We start from the raw sequence: 16,666 nt of genomic DNA on the forward strand, positions 1-16,666 counted from the left end.
TATGCACTGCAGCCACACGATTGGCTGATTAGATAATCGCATGGATGATTGTTGGTGCCAGACGGGCTGGTTTGAGTGTTTCTGTAACTGCTGATCTCCTTTTTTTAGTGGCACGAGGGGGACCTACACAATATTAGGCAGGTGGTTTTAATGTTGTGGCTGATCGGTGTATTATATATACACACACGTGTGTGTATATATATATATATATATATATATATATATATATATATATATATATATATATATATATATATACACACACACACACACACACACACACACGTAGCACCATAGCTGTACAATTATTATTATTCCTAAAAGCAGACCATTATTAATATCATTACACTGTGATTTATTCCTATATCTTGCTATCCCACCTTTTTACATCCATTGCTCCATCCCAAGAGTGACAACATATCTGTTACTTTGTAGTGTTTGCTTGTATTTCACAATAAAGACCAAAGTGTATTGTAAGATGCATTGTTGGATTAAAGACCCCATGAAACTTTTGGACTTTTGTGGCTTTTAAACCATTTCTATTATCTTTGAGCCAATTTCTATGTGAGTGTACTTTTTAAAGCTGACAAAATTAACTTTTAGCACATATAAAAAAAAATTCTCTTGGACCGATGGACCAAATATTTTAAACGATATTTGTCCCCTTCCCACAATAACACACTTTAATGTACAGTACTGTGCAAAAGTCTTAGGAACATAAGATGTTCCACAAAATAATTTCTCTTAAAACGGTTGTTATATTTCCAGCTTTAGTGTTTCAATAGGAAATATACATTTTAGACTCACAAACATTCCTTTTGCAAATATAATAGATTAGAAGAACAATAGATGGCATGGCCCCCAGAGAACCCTCCACCGAACATCAAGTCATTCTGGCATTACATGAAGAGACAGAAGCAATTGAGTCAGCTTAGATAGAAGAACTGTGGTGAATTCTCCAAGATGCTTGGAGTATCCTATCTGCCAACAACCAAGAAAAGCTGTGTCCAGGCGTACCTAGGAGAATTGGTGCTGTTTTGAAGGTAAAAGTGGTCACACCAAATATTGATTTAGCTTTTTTTATGATGACTGTACTTTATGACGTTAATTGAAAAACTGAAAACTATTTATGGCATTATTTTTTGAAGAAATCCTCACCATGCAACATTTTTCACAAGTGCCTAAAACTTTTGCACAGTCCTATATATCCCGACCCACCTTCCAGTTTCAATAGGAACAGGAATGGGAACACAGAAAATAAAACTGTTAGTCACAGTTTGTGGTCTTTAAAGGAAGTCAAATCTGTTGTGTCAGATGCACTGTATTTTGCATTTAAGCATGCAAATGACCGAAGTGTGTTGCACTTTAACAGTTGTGGTGCAACAAATCCTTGCAGATTTTTTTTTAATCTTTGATTCTTTTCATTTTGTTGGGTCTGTCTTGGTATAAAAAGGCCTTTATTCTGCAGTGTACATGCTTAGCATTTTTATTTAATATTTGTTCTGTTTTTTGGATTAACTATTGTTGGCATTAACCAAATGAAGAAGTCTTTTCAGCTGAAAATATTTTGAGGACACTGAAATGTTAAAGTCTAAAATTCCTGCTGTGCGTAATGTACTTTAACTCTTCCGCTTAATTCACCTTTCAGACATTTCTGAAAGGCTATATCTACCATCAGGACAACTAGAGTGCATTTTATCTCTATAGTAGCAATAAAACTCTCTATGTAGTGGCACATACATGTACAGTACAGTAGATCAAAGCGGAAATACACTGTGCACAGAACGCTGTGCAATCATCAGTTATCCCTAAACAGGAAGTGCTATGCACCATGGAAACTGAAAACAGAAGTATGCAATCTGAGGTTGTTAAAGGAGGTAAAATGGTTGTTGCATTGGTGCTGCAGAAGTTTAATACAAGCTAACACATGATAGCACTGGCTGTCTGATCATCAAACCTTATTCTGCTCCTTTCTATACATTCACATCATATTATCAATATGCAACATTAAAACATAAGGCATACTGTAGCATTTGCAACACTTGTTTAAGTAATGAAATAATACTTTTTCCCTTTCTTTTTGTCCCTAAATATGGGTAAAAATAATAAATAACAGTAGCTAACACTCTACAGCAACAATTTCAGTGTGTGTAATTTTTTCTCCAATGCTACCTTAATATGTAGACACAACTGTAAGTAAGCTATTTGTAGGTTGATTATCATGCCAGTGGCAGATGGAGGGAGTGCTTGGGAAAACTGTTTGAAAACAGTCATTATTTTCGCAGTTCTGTTTGGTGATGCTAGTGGTGCAGAAATTACATACTTGGACTTTAACATAAATGTGCACACAGTCTGTGAATGAAAAAATTGTCTTGGAACCAACTGAGTAAGTACACAAAGGAATGGGAAGAGGGAACACCAATGCGGAAGTATTGCGGGAACAATGGGTAGAGAGAGAATGTAAACAAACACACATACACACAGGCACATACGTACACACAAACTGTTACAAAGGAGGCAAGTAACCTCCAAGGTTAACACTGGCATTCTCAAGAAGGGTGTGTGTTTGCATATGCTGAATACTAAATGATTATTTGTGCGTAAGTGTTTAAGACATGACCTTGGTGACTGTGTGTGGTTGTATGATACATCCGAGGCAAACTGTGTGTGTGCAAGTGTGTGTGTTAGTGGTGGACAGTATGATCATGAATTTTTTTTATCTTGTTAAAAGTATGATGATATTATTATTTGGAACCTAATGAAGTGTGGGTGTGCATGCAGATACATTAGTGAAATTCCACCCCATGACGCAGCCTATTTAACACAAATGTGACCTGACGTGCCTGGCAGCAAAATGGGGTTAGAGGTTATGCAGGCGTGTGTGTGTGTGTGAGAGAGAGAGAGAGAGAGGGGTCACACCTTAAGCTGCTGAAGTCTCAGTCTTTCTTCCTCTTTCTCTCTCCTGATTCGCTCTTGTTCCTCCTGTTTCTGCCTTTTCTCCTGAGTGCAAAGAATATAACAGACTTTACAAGATGCATGATTAAAACACCTCAGAATGCTGGCACAAACATCCCGTTCTATACTAACAGCATTACAATCATACAGGTACTGTGTTAATTTATATATCCATAATCAGGATAACAGGGTATATCGGGATAATATTTTTTTTTATTTTTTTTATTGGCTATAACTTTAAACAGATAAGGTTAGTAAGTGATTTTATCACACTCAAATCATGTTAATATGTATATTGTTCACATCTTGTGGATATACTTTTATAACAATGTATATTTATGGACTGGCCCCATTCAATTCCATTGTAACTGCCTTACTGTAACTGTGATTATTGCTTTGATTTAACAAATGAGGGGCAAGTTTAAATTTTTTTGTGTGGTAATCAACATTATGCCACAAATGCTGCTGATCCATATTTATTATCTTTGAAGCCATCAACATATCCAAGTGTTCTCCTAAAAGTTTGCAATGATCTTTAAGGCAGCTATAAATAACTAAAATGTAGGCTAGTCTTTCTCTTACCAAAAACTGACCAAACTTAATGACAAAAGTGTGGCAAAGGGCACTTCAAAAATAAAAATGTGTGATCAGATTGGTATTGGCCAATCACAGTGTTAAAATATCGGTACAGGGCTCAAATTTCCTGATCGGTGTACCACTACACAAACTACCTTGGTTATGGGCCCCCTGGCATTCATTTTTACATTTAGGTGGAGGAATAACAGAGAGTTCGCAGTTGTGTTTGAGGCATTTGACGCCTGAATGCTTACATCAGATGTGGAGAAAGTGTCTGGAATTTACTCTTATTTTTTTAATGTAGGCATTTTTCTGAGGTATTTTTCCAGGTTTCATTCATCTACACTGGACTTTCACAATGGCTCCAGCCACATCGTAAGCAAAGACCACAATGTGCTGTGTGTGTTTGTGGCCCGTTATGTTTAGTGGTCAACCGATATATCGCAGAGGCTGATAAATCGGCCGATATTCTGACTTTTTTAATTATCGGCATCGGCCGATAAATTTTCCTGTTTGGCCGATTTGTTTCTTGAGGGCGCTGAGAATCACCTGCTTGCATGTGAAGCGACTGAGAGATGTAAACGACCAGTCACTGTTTGTTTTGTTGTTACGTGCCATCGTGTTACTCCAATAATAGACTGGTGTGCAACACGGTCTCATTTAAACGGTCCACATATCAGAGCCGCGGCAGATGGGTTTGAGCTCATAATGTTAAAGTGCTCACCTGTTTCATTCTCAATTCTCTCTCCTCAACGGTTCCCTGTAAATTTCAACTGTCTTGTCTAATGATAAAAAGGCAAATATCAATAAAAATAATATCATATACCGTCTGCAAATATGCGCATATCTCGTTTAAACAGATATAATACACAAATCTCACAAAACTCCAGCATCCTGTGGAGCGCTCATTTATTTACCTCTAAAGCACATTTCTATCAGCCTCTCCTTAGCAGTTCCCTGTCAACTTGAACTTTCTTTTCTAATAAAAAAAATGCAAATATCAATTAAACTTCTATCATATAATGTCTGCAAATATGCAGATATCTCATTTAAACAGATGTAATTCATAAACCTCACGAAAATTCTGCATTTTTTCCCCATCGAGCGCTCATCTAATATCTTCCTCTGAAGCACGTATTCTATCAGCCAGAATCAAAAACTTCAGGATCAGGATCAAAAGTTCCTCTGATTCACAAATCATGACAGTCAATCCGTGACAATCCAAGCAGGCGATCCAGGCCGCTTAAATTGTCAGGTGATTGCTGCTCCCGCTGGATACACACGAACGTGTGAGTGCAACTTCAAAGTAAAAGGGCTTCACATGTGCTATGAGTAAATATCTTATTCACCATGTACTGTATGTGCAAATGTGATTGCTTACATGGACATGCCATCCATGGTTGCTGGACTACTGTGTGTACCATTATTTCCTTCTTCCTAATATTTATCAATTTCTTAATAGCAAATAAATGACACAAATTTGATGACTAAACAGAAATCAGAAGAAACGGCTATCTACCATTTAAAATACAATATTATTTTTTTAGATTATTTTTTACAAAGTTAAAGTTTTGTGTGAAATTGAGTAAATATAGTGCTAAATAAGAGTTTATTCATGTTTTTAGCAATTTTATATTTATGTTATTTACTATATTAAATTGTGTGATGTATCGGAATTGTATCGGCCACCCTGATCTCTGGATATCGGCATCGGCCATTAAAAAACCCATATCGGTCGACCACTAGTTATGTATTAATGTTGTCAGTTAGTTCAGTTCTCAAGTCAGTGGAAAAGCGGGCAGGTATTGAGATTTTTAAAAAAAAGAGCCGTTCGACATGTCTCATCCCCACTTCCTGTTTCAGTAGGAAATATGTCATAGAACTAAGAAATAGAACTGTGTTCATCAAGGCACTACATTGCAACTTTAAATTTTGAATTTAAAAAGAAAAACAAGTATTTAAAAGCTGACAACATATGGCCCCATCATGAGAATGAATGCTTGACCGCACTTGAAAAACAACAGTCCGAGACCAGGTGATGAAGCTCTTGGGTGCAGAGTCATTGCTGTTGTCTGGTGTAGTTTTACCTGATCTGGACAGTCTCCATCACACTTAATAATTCAGAGGCCACAGAAAACTTTGTGAATACAGTTAACACCAGTTTCCATGCCTATGTGTGTGTGGCTAAGAGAGATAAACTAACAGTCTATTTAAAACTAACAGTCTATCAAAAGTAACAGTCCATTTGTTTTTGTTATAATGCATTTTTTCTATTGAAAGAACAATCTGTAACTGCTACCATTGGAAGTACACTGATATTGCAATAAAAACTGTTGCCAAACAGCACCATATAATAAAGTGATGGATGGATGTGTCTATATGTTTCGATACATAATACTATTTTCAGGGCATAAGTGGAGCTGTCATTGCAATGATAAGTTAATCCACTCCACACTGTGAGCAGGTTCACCTGATTTGTTGTATAATGATGAAATGTCTTCTGTGTTACATACCGCTATAGCCTGCAGTCGCTGCTGGTATGTCTCTGCTTCATGTTCCATTTTGAACCTGCAATAAGAGAGACGTATAAATTATCTCATTTTTTAATTTTTTATTATTGGATTCTTGAGTTTATTTAAACAGAGCGTTAAGCACTTTCCAATCAGCTGTAAGCTCAAGGCTAGACTTCAAGAGTAAAAAGGGAGAATATCTTTGAATTCTACTTTATTTTAATGGAAAAACATAGAAGTGGTCCATGTGACTCTTGTGTCATCTTCTAAGTCTTCTGCTCGTTCACAGGGTCTTGCATGTGTTCACTCAAGGACTTGCATTTTTTAGTGCTCAAAACAATGCACGTTTTGTTTAATATAATTTAATTTATACCAAAACATACTCTGGGTATTCAGAAGACTTGGAATATGGCGCACGAGTCGAATGGACACATTTTATGGTAATTTTATGTCCTTTTATTCGCTTTAAATGTAGTCACTATCAAGTACCATTGGGACCAAGATTTTCATTAAAACGTCTATTTTTGAGTTCCGCATAAGAATGAAAGTCATTAGGGTTTGGTACAACATTAGGGTAATTTAAATATGACAATTATAATTTTGGGTGAACTATTCCTTTAAATTTGGGAAAATTATATACTTCACCTTTATATATATCCTACATTCTTCGGAAATCTATTTCACCATTCTCTCTAGCTGTCATGCATGGCCTGAAGCTCTAACAGAAAACAAACGGTTCAATGCAACAATTTCACTTTCAGCTTTCAGTGCTGAGAAAAGAAGCCTGTGTGTTCCTTTCAGCATGCACATACAAATACCAATGTCTGATCCTTGTTGATGTTCATACATGGAACACCCTGCAACAGGGAGTATGTTTCTTGGTGAAGGAAAAAATATGGGTGTGTAAAATAAATATATGGAAGTGCAAAGGCTAAACAGAATAAACATGCCACCTTTCTTTGAGTTTCTGCCAATGAATACAGCATAACCAGTCAATACAGGAAGATTTAGGAAAATTGTTTAACCCAAAAATGAAAATTCATTCACTCATCACAATAACAAACAGTCATTGATTACTGTATTTTATTATTATATACACACAATGATAGCCATTGTCAGAGGAACAGACCAAAATGTAAACTGTTTAGCAGAGTTAATGAGAAAAGTAGTGTTGTTATTTTCACGAAAAATCACTCGAGTCAAAGATCATTGAATTTTGTTTTTAGTGATCAAGTTATCCAATTCACAAAACCAGTTGGAATGATTCGTTTACGAATCAGACTGATCCGATTCTTGAGTCAATGACTCACTGAGTCAATGATCCACTGGCAACAGTTACTGTAACCAGTTGACTGGAGGGGAAGATTATCAGTGAATAATGATTTAAATTTTGGTCTGTTTATCACACAAAACTATTGTATGGCTTCAGAAAACTTGGCATATAGCACACAAGTCATCTTTAATGATACTTTTAAAATGCTTTTTTCTTTTTTTTGGAGCTTGACAGCCATAGTCCTCATTCACATTAAATAGAAAGGAGTGTTCAGACTTTCTCCTTAGCAGTTCCATGTAAGAAAGAATCATCATACGGATTTGGATCATGTGACCGAGTAAATAATGACAGAATAATTTTTGGGGGCGTGACTTATCCCTTTAAACAGAATTCTGTTTTTTATTAAGCAGTGCGGTGCTTGATTTGACACCAGTTTTTGAGACCCCTGGGTTTCTTTCATAGAGAATCACAAGACTTATAAACTCCATGTCAAACGAGGCCTTGACCGTGACAAAGAACTTTCCAATAATTCTTGTGTGCTTTGCGAGAAGTGAGATATATCCTTTCACAGGACGTGAAAGCGTTTACTCATCTTCTTCCCCAAGGCTAATGGGTAACTTCCAAACTGCCGCGAGGGAAAGAGTCGGGCTCATCAGAGTTCTGGAGACAAACTTTGCCGAGAATAGCACCAAGGAATAAACACAAACGAGCCTTTGATTATTCACTCTCTTCAGGTCTCAACAGAAAGTGCAGTACTAATTAAAATGTGAAGCTCTGCCTATCCATCAGGCACAAAAAAGAGAGAAGAGAAAATAAGACAAAGAGCGAGACTGAGCAAAAGAGAGAAGGCGAGAAACAATAAACTTCTTCGCTTTCTCTTTTGTATGCTTTATTCTCAGGTGTGTCCTTCCAAGCTGCTGTTATAGTAACGTGCTGCCCTCTACAAAGGCACAATGACACAAACACCAGCTGTGCCATTAAATATACACTGCCGGGCCAAAAAAAGTGTGCATAATATAATATTCCGTTAGACCGCCTTTAGCTTTGATTATGCCGTGCATTCGTCATGGCATTGTTTCAACAACCTTATGCAACGTCACAACATTTATTTCTGTCCAGAGTTGCATACATTTTTGGCCGAGATATTGTATTGATGACGGAAGATTCAAACCACTCCGTAATGTCTTCTCCAGCACATCCCAAAGACTTTCAGTGGGGTTAAGGTCACTGTAGTGGCCAATTCATGTGTTAAAATTATTCCTCATGCTCCCTGAACCATTCTTTCACAATTTGAGCCCAATGAATCTTGGCATTGTCATACTGGAATATGCCCGTGCTGTCAGGGAAGAAAAAATCCATTGATGGGATAACCTGGTCATTCAGTACATTCAGGTAGTCAGCTGACTTAATTTTACTGCAGCATATTGTTGCTGAGCCTAGACCTGACCAACTGAAGCAACCCCAGATCATAACACTGCCTCCAGAGGCTTGTACAGTGGGCACTATGCATGACGGGTGTATCGCTTCATGCGCTTCCCTTACCCTGATGTGCTTATCGCTTTGTAATAGGGTAAATCTGGACTCATTAGACCACATGACCTTTTTCCAGCACTCCACAGTCCAATCTTTATGCTCCCTAGCAAACTGAAGTCTTTTTTCCGATTAGCCTCACTAACAAGTGGCTTTCTTGTGGCCACACAGCTGTGTAGTCCAAATCCTGTAAGTTCTCATGCATTGTGCATGTGGAAATGCTCTTACTTTCACTATTAATCATAGCCGTAAGTTCTACTGTCGATTTTTCACGATGTGACTTAAAGCATTTTAGTGATCTCCAATCACGATCATTCAAGATTTTTTTCTGACCACATTTCTTCCGCGAAGTTCCTCATTGACAACAATGATATCATAAATTGTACTTCTTTAGCTAAAATCAAGCCATAAATAAACAAATAAAACGGAAATAAAAACTGGTATTTTTAACTTGTCCGCATGCAAGTTGTAGAATATTTAAACAGATTGGCCATAGCATTACATTGTCTCTAATTCATATATTCAGTAGTGCTATCAGTCGATTAATTTAAAATCATGATTTAATCACATCATTTTTCGTAGTTAATCGCGATTAATCGCCGATTTTGAAAGTGCTGAAATTTGACTCTAAATATACTTTTCTTGTCAAAATGAATTTATTTCCTTCTTAGAAAAGAACAATATGTAATAATAAAGGCTTTATTAACATTTTCCAAACAAAGCCTTCCACAGTATAAAGATAGAAATTCACTAAAATATCACCAATTCAAGTAACATTAAACATTTCCCAAAGTCTAAGTGGGAGTTTGACTAATTGAAAGAACCAGTCCCCACATAGGTTGCATATTCATTGCAATGGGCATTAAATCTCTTAAATTCTCATCCCCCACAATTGTAATCACCCGGCAGACTGTGGCTATCTGCTTTGTTACAGTGATCGTGAAGCTGCATTCATGATTCACATCAGGGCGTCAGCATCAAGTGCCGCTTTGAACTCCACATGAAAAGCGCTAGCAGACAAAAACATCTCATTCTACATTGTGGTGATGGTAAAGACTTGCCGTGCTTCTGTGGTAATTACCACTTAGGCTGAAAAATACTTGATTTCTGTCACAAGTTTCATTTAGTATGTTTTGTGCAACAGATAGCATTAAGAGATACTTTCACCATCGCTGTTATGTGTGTGTTTGTGGCATGTGCGTGAGTTTAGTGACTCCGGGCAGACACATCGCAAAGGTTTCGCCCTGCTCCGACCAGTAGTTATGCTGGTTTATGCTGTATTAATGGTAATGCGTTAATCGCAATTAAGAAAAATTAACGCGTTAAACTTTAATTGCATGCGTTAACACGTTAATTTTGACAGCTCTTCAATTTATTAACATATTTTTTGCATTGCGGATGGTGTAAAATGTGCATAACTGTCATGAAATATCACAATGTGAAAAAAACCTTAATGGCCTTAAAAATAGACAGTAATTTTCTATATGCAAAATGTAATTTCTTATTTGTTTCTTTTGACTTTGAAGCAAAATAAAACCAGGACATTTTCTTGACAGGTTTCGAGTAAATCAGCTCTGGGTGGTTGCCAGTGCATTGCTATGGGTTTTGAGTGGTTGCTTACCTGCCCAAGTCCGACTGGTTAGAAAAGTAATTGCACACCTTTCAGTATCTGAGGTACAGGACAAGTTACAAGTTTAATACTTGTGTTTGGGCATTTTGATAAAACCCCAAGTATGGCCAATACTTGGCAAACACCACCAATAGCTTGAATATTAACCAGGATGTCAATTTTCATAATCGATTTTCGTGGAAATTAACCATCAATTAATCATTAACGTAAACATCACAAAACGCACTTGGAGTACACCGAATAATATGGTGGCAAAAAAAGTATGTGAACTTTTTGGAATTAGCAGGTCATAAACTGTGATCTCATCTTTGTCAAAGTCACAAGTGTAGACAAACACAATGTGCTTATGCCAACAACATTTTTATTGAACACACACCATTAAACATTCACAGTGCTGTGGAAAAGTAAGTGAACCCTTTGATTTAATAACTGGTCGATCTAAACAAAAATGTGCTATTCTTCTCTGCAGAAACAGCCTTGATTGACTGCAGGTAGTTTGTCACATTTCTGCATGGGCGACCTCTTTGATATGCGTTTAGTATCACATCATGAATAATCAAGCTAATAACTCAGGCTGACACCGAGTCACGGATGACGTCAACGCGGTGATCAAAACAGTGAATAGAGAGCAGCCATGCAGAAGCTTTTAAGTATGCGCCTCTAGCATGTATGACACGCTTCCCTGCACTGCCTTGCATGCTTTCTGCTCTTGTTCTCTCCATTTTCAAGAAGTGATGGAGACCGCTCCTGTGGTTTACCTCATTTTAGGTCCACTTGACTGAGCAGCTGTTCTCAGTGGCTGCACTACGACCCTATGATTTCCTGAGTGAGATGTTGTCAGCTGTGACTGTGCAATTCCTCACATCAGTGGTGATAGACAATGTAGCTTCATAAGTGCTTATAGAAAATGCTTGGAATGGTTTGGTAGCCTTAACAGCTGCATGTATAAATCAATCGTGTTTATAAAGTATGGGGTTAACACAATTAGGGCTTATGAGGATGAAATAGGCTAAATCAAAGTTTGCCAGGAAAGTAACATCAAATGTTTTAAAAGGTCAGGGTTTTGAATAAGGCATGTACAAGCAAGTACATTTTAAACCCATGAGCTTAAGTTTATATTCTTCTTTGTTTTCCTAGTTACGTCAGTGAAATAATCCATACTTATTTTCTCTACTGTACTTAGACTCTCTACACCGCCTTTTGTTTTCCATGCAATTACTCATGGAGACAGCTGCACCATTATTTAAAAATTATTATTATTTTTTTTTTTTTTTTCTCCTCGGTCTCTTAGTATGGTATAATATATCAGATATACAGTATTTCAGATAAACCTGCACCTAAACAGCACGTAATAACATTGATTGATTGATTGCTTTACATGTCAGTCAGATGGCTCTTTCTGTCTAAAGCTGGCTCTACACTAGCTGATTTTTTTCAATGATTTTCAGGTGTTGGCTTCATTAACAATCACCGGCCAGGCAGAGGTATACAGAGTGCCCATTAGCACCTCTCAGCGGGAGGTGTCAATCACTTGACCATCAGGACTCCCTGCTGAGTTAATGGCTTCAAGCACTGAAAAGACACATGTGTTTTGTGTGAAAAAATCATTCTGTCACTGTGTAGAACTGACAAGATGACAAGCTGATCAGAACTTTTTTTTTTTTTATAACACTCAGCTGCATATCACAAACGCTGATTAAAATCCATAGAGATTCTGTCATTTTGTAGAAATAATACAAAAGCAACAAATAACGGATAAAAATAACCTTGACAGACATTTTACAGTTTTGGTGCATTTTAAAATATTACCTTGTGAAAGCCAAACGATCCATGAAGAAAATGCAACATTGTAACTATTTTAGCCCGTTTCGGAACAACCAAGCAAGCTCCAGGTCTGAAAACATCCCAAATAACTCTATTGCAATTACAATTTTACTCAAGTTGTTATTTTGTCAGAGAGAGATAGTTGTGGTGAGCTGTTGTGTGTCACATTGGCAATATGTCATACCTCTGACTGAAGAGAGTGAGATCTCAGCAAAACAGTCTGCATGTGTGACACGCTCGGCCAAAACGATAGCACCTAGCTGTCCGGTGCAGACAGGGTGTAAGCTGCAATAAGTTCCGGCTACCTGAGACTATCTTCAGTATGGCCTATGATTGCTTTAAATACATGATCAATAAAGTCATATGCAACAGTGACAATATAATACAAATTTGTTAACTTAGCTAAAATGAAAGTGTGCAAATTGCATTTAAAATCTGATTTAAATATACAGTGGTAACACGTTGCTGGCCACCAGCTTATGTTGTGTTGTGGGTGCTGGTCCCCCAGCATGGGATGCTGGTGTGCTGGTGTCCCCACCAGACTTTTAAACTAACCCACTTCATTAGAAAGACCATACTGGTTTTGCTAGTGAAAAGCATGGCTATGCTGGTCCACCAGCTAGACCAGCAACTAACCAACATAAACCAGCCTAGACCAGATTGGGAACTGCATGCTGGTAAAGCTAGTCTTTGTAGCAGGGTAAACACTGAATTCACCAGAAACTCCTGCACCATCGGCAACAGCTTTTGAAATGATTATGACTGACCTTGGCAAAAACCTTGGCTTTCTGTCATCTCACCGATACTGGATGTCTAAACTTTTTGATGCTCTCAAACAATTGTTCCACTCCACTTTCCATCCCCAGCATGAGCCCGTCGCTCAGCTCCCATAGAGAATGAATTGGAAATACCTGAGCATGCTTAATTCACTCCACTCCAGAATTATAAAATGAAATCATTTCAATATTTCATAAGAAATTGTTTATCCTAATTATTTGTTATGCAGCTACCACCTAGCAGGAATTTTAAATGGACATACTAGTGCCAACAGATCTGTGTGAAATCTGTCAACAGGGCACCTGGTGCCAGGCACGCAGAGGAAACACATCTGTGTTCAACTAGCCTTGAATATTGGTGGCAGAAACAGCAACAGGAAGCTATGTTTATGCGATTGTTGAGTGTTTTGAGTCTTGACCTGCCCGCATGTTCATATTCCACATTTGTGCCTGCAGAGTATTTCAAAAAGAGCATTAACAACTGGCAGCTAATTGCCAGAAGTCTACTGTGAAAAACATGTTCAAACAATAGCAACATTTCCAGATATTTCTATGGCAACTGCTCTTTTTTTCCACACAAGTACCCAGAAGTTCAAATTATGCAGTTGAAGCCATTTCTGGTTGTACTTTTAAACTGATCTGGACCTCATACAGCTCCAGCTTTCAAGTAAAAAAAAAAAAAAAAGACAAAAAAGGGGCTGGGCAAAAAAATTTAATTTTTCAGTTATTGTAATGTTTTTTATTTGGTTGATTTGACATCGATTCTCAAAAGCCATGGATCAATCTTTTACTCTTATACGCAACCCTCCACTACAATGAGAGAAAATCACTCACATTTACAACCAAATTTCACGCTATGTGACTAAAAATCTATTTATTTGGCAACTGGCTGGTAAATGTTAGGTTTCACTCACCAGCGAATGAATTGTGTAGTATAGTTGGAGTATTCAGCAGCGAAATCCTTTCACTGCATGTTGAGATTAAAAGTTGTTCCATGTGTGTCCAAAGACGAGCTCCATGCAACCAATTTTCAATGAATAATGTCTCTTTTAATACCCTTTCTGTTCTTTACAGACAGTTGTTGATCATAAACAAACAACAAAAAAGAGACATTTATTTATAATCTGGCATAGCACAGATGAAATAAAGCTGTGAGTCTCTCTTGTTAACGTGCTAATTTAAAGACGCTGTTTACATAAATGCTGTCTCTTAAAGAGACAATACCAGTTCTAACATGTGTTCAACAAATCAGTGTAAATACTTGTAAATAGCACAAATTATGCAATTACAGTAAAAATAAAATATAATATGAAATATAATATATTTATTGATTAAATACATAGATTTGTTCATTTTTTTTTGGAATTAACAATTTTTTATTAAATCATACACTAGCAATGAAATGTAAACATATATATATATATATATATATATATATATATATATATAAATCAACATTTAAACCCCACAACCCCCCTCCCCGACCTCCCAAAAAACAACCCTGTGGTCAAACATAATATATAGAAATAAAAATCAAACCGACACATATAAATACATATATATAAAAAAATATATACATACATACATATACAAACATAAATACATATCCATATATATATATATATATATATATATATACACACACACACACACACACACACACAATAATCATACTAACTATAATACACTACTCTCTCCACACCCCACCCGAGAGCCCTCCAAAAACTCCAAATACCTACCCCATTTCCGAATAAACTTATCCAAGCCACCCAGTCTTCCCGATGACACCTCCTCTGCCACCCTCCCCACCTCCGTGCACCACTCCGGATATGGGGGTGCACTAGCTGACCTCCAACCCCTCAAAATAACCTGCCTGGCAATCATCACACATGTCAGAACCCAGTTCTCTATATGGCCATCCCCTACATCAATGACCGCCCCATCGCCCAGAACACAAAGTCTGGGGCAAAACGAAACCTGAGTGCCCACCACGTCGCACACAAAATTCTGAACCTTCGACCAGAATTTCTGGATCTCGACACACCACCAAAAAACATGGGCCATATCTCCATCCTCCGATTGGCATCTCCAGCAGGTGGGTGTGTCTTTAAGACCAAGCCTATACAGTCTAGAGAGGGTCCAATAAAATCTATGCAAAATTTTGAATTGTATAAGACACACCCTTGCATCACTAGATACAGACTTAACGTTTTTAAGAATCTTAGCCCACACTCCTCCCTCCAATGCCAAGTTGAAATCTTTCTCCCATACTCTCTTGAGAGAAGTTAAGGCTCTGTCCCCCATTCTCTGAATTAATAGGGAGTAGTACACTGATGTCTCATGACCTTTTCCAAAAGCCGCAATCACCTCTCCCAAAGCATCTGCCTCCTTAGGGGGATGTGTGCTACTCCCACAAATAGTACAAAGCAGGTGGCGCAGTTGTAAATACCTATAAAACTGAGGTCTGGGGATCCCAAAATGTTGGACCAAGTTTTCAAATGATCTCAACACACCACTTTCATATAGGTCACCGAGTGTAGCAACCCCCCTCACTATCCACTCTGGCCAGCAGAAAGAAAACTTGCCAATACACAGTCTTGGGTTCTGCCATTTCGCGAGGCAACATTTAAATAAGTGTCCAATTTAAACAATCTGGACACTTTAGTCCATACCAAGTGTAAATGCGAAATAACGGGGTGTAACTTAACTTTTCTGATTAGTTTGATAGAGATGCTTTGTAATGGCGAAATAGGGGCAAGAACTGCCTGTTCAATAACAAACCAGGGAGGGGCTCTCTCAGGTGGAAGTGACAAATGAGCCAAATGTCTGAGACTGAACGCATAGTAATAAAACAAAATCTTGGGTAGACCTAGCCCTCCTTTGTCTATCGGCCTATGTAACTTATTAAAATGCAATCTGGGAAGTTTACCATTCCAAATGAAGGACTTCGCTATGCTATCAAATTCCTTGAAATAAGAGAGGGGGACATCTACAGGGAGAGACTGCAGCAGGTAGTTAAATTTTGGAATACAATTCATTTTAATAACATTAACCTTCCCAATCATCGATAAATATAATGAAGCCCACCTGCTTACATTGCTCGAAAAACTTTTTATTAAAGGGTCAAAATGAACACTAAATCAGACAAATTTGCTGGGAATAAAATCCCCAAATACTTAATGCCCTGTTTGGGTCACTGGAAGGCACCCGGCTGAAAAGCCATTACTGGGCAGTACACGGTCAGAGCCAAAGCTTCAGATTTTGCCCAATTGACTTTGTATCCTGAGAACTTGGAATTAATAATTCTGTGGAGGCAAGGCATAGATCTAGTAGGTTCAGAGACAAATAATAAAATATCATCTGCGTAAAGCAGAAACTTATGAGCCACACCTCCCGCCACCACCCCTGGAAAATCATCCTCCTTTCTTATCACGGCTGCTAATGGTTCCAGGGCAAGACAGAACAATAATGGGGAAAGAGGGCATCCCTGCCGAGTGCCCCTATTCAGAGTAAAATAATCTGAAATTAATCCATTTGTTTGTACCGCTGCTACAGGGTGTCTATAAAGTAACTTAATCCAACCAATAAATGT

General features: G+C 37.7%; 1 protein-coding gene across 1 annotated transcript in view; it reads right to left on the bottom strand.

The window, feature by feature from the left end:
- The window catches only part of LOC127446649 (paralemmin-1-like), a 99,388-nt gene that overhangs the window by 32,013 nt on the left and 50,709 nt on the right, over positions 1-16,666 (bottom strand). Inside the window, exons 3-4 of the mRNA XM_051707753.1 lie at positions 6,045-6,099; positions 2,920-3,000 (exon numbers count right to left, since the gene is read on the bottom strand). Of these exons, the coding sequence (XP_051563713.1) occupies positions 2,920-3,000; positions 6,045-6,092 (129 nt within the window). The 5' untranslated portion in view covers positions 6,093-6,099. The remainder of the gene's footprint in view (positions 1-2,919; positions 3,001-6,044; positions 6,100-16,666) is intronic.

This window comes from Myxocyprinus asiaticus, chromosome 9 (assembly GCF_019703515.2).
Source record: "Myxocyprinus asiaticus isolate MX2 ecotype Aquarium Trade chromosome 9, UBuf_Myxa_2, whole genome shotgun sequence".
Classification (NCBI taxonomy): domain Eukaryota; kingdom Metazoa; phylum Chordata; class Actinopteri; order Cypriniformes; family Catostomidae; genus Myxocyprinus; species Myxocyprinus asiaticus.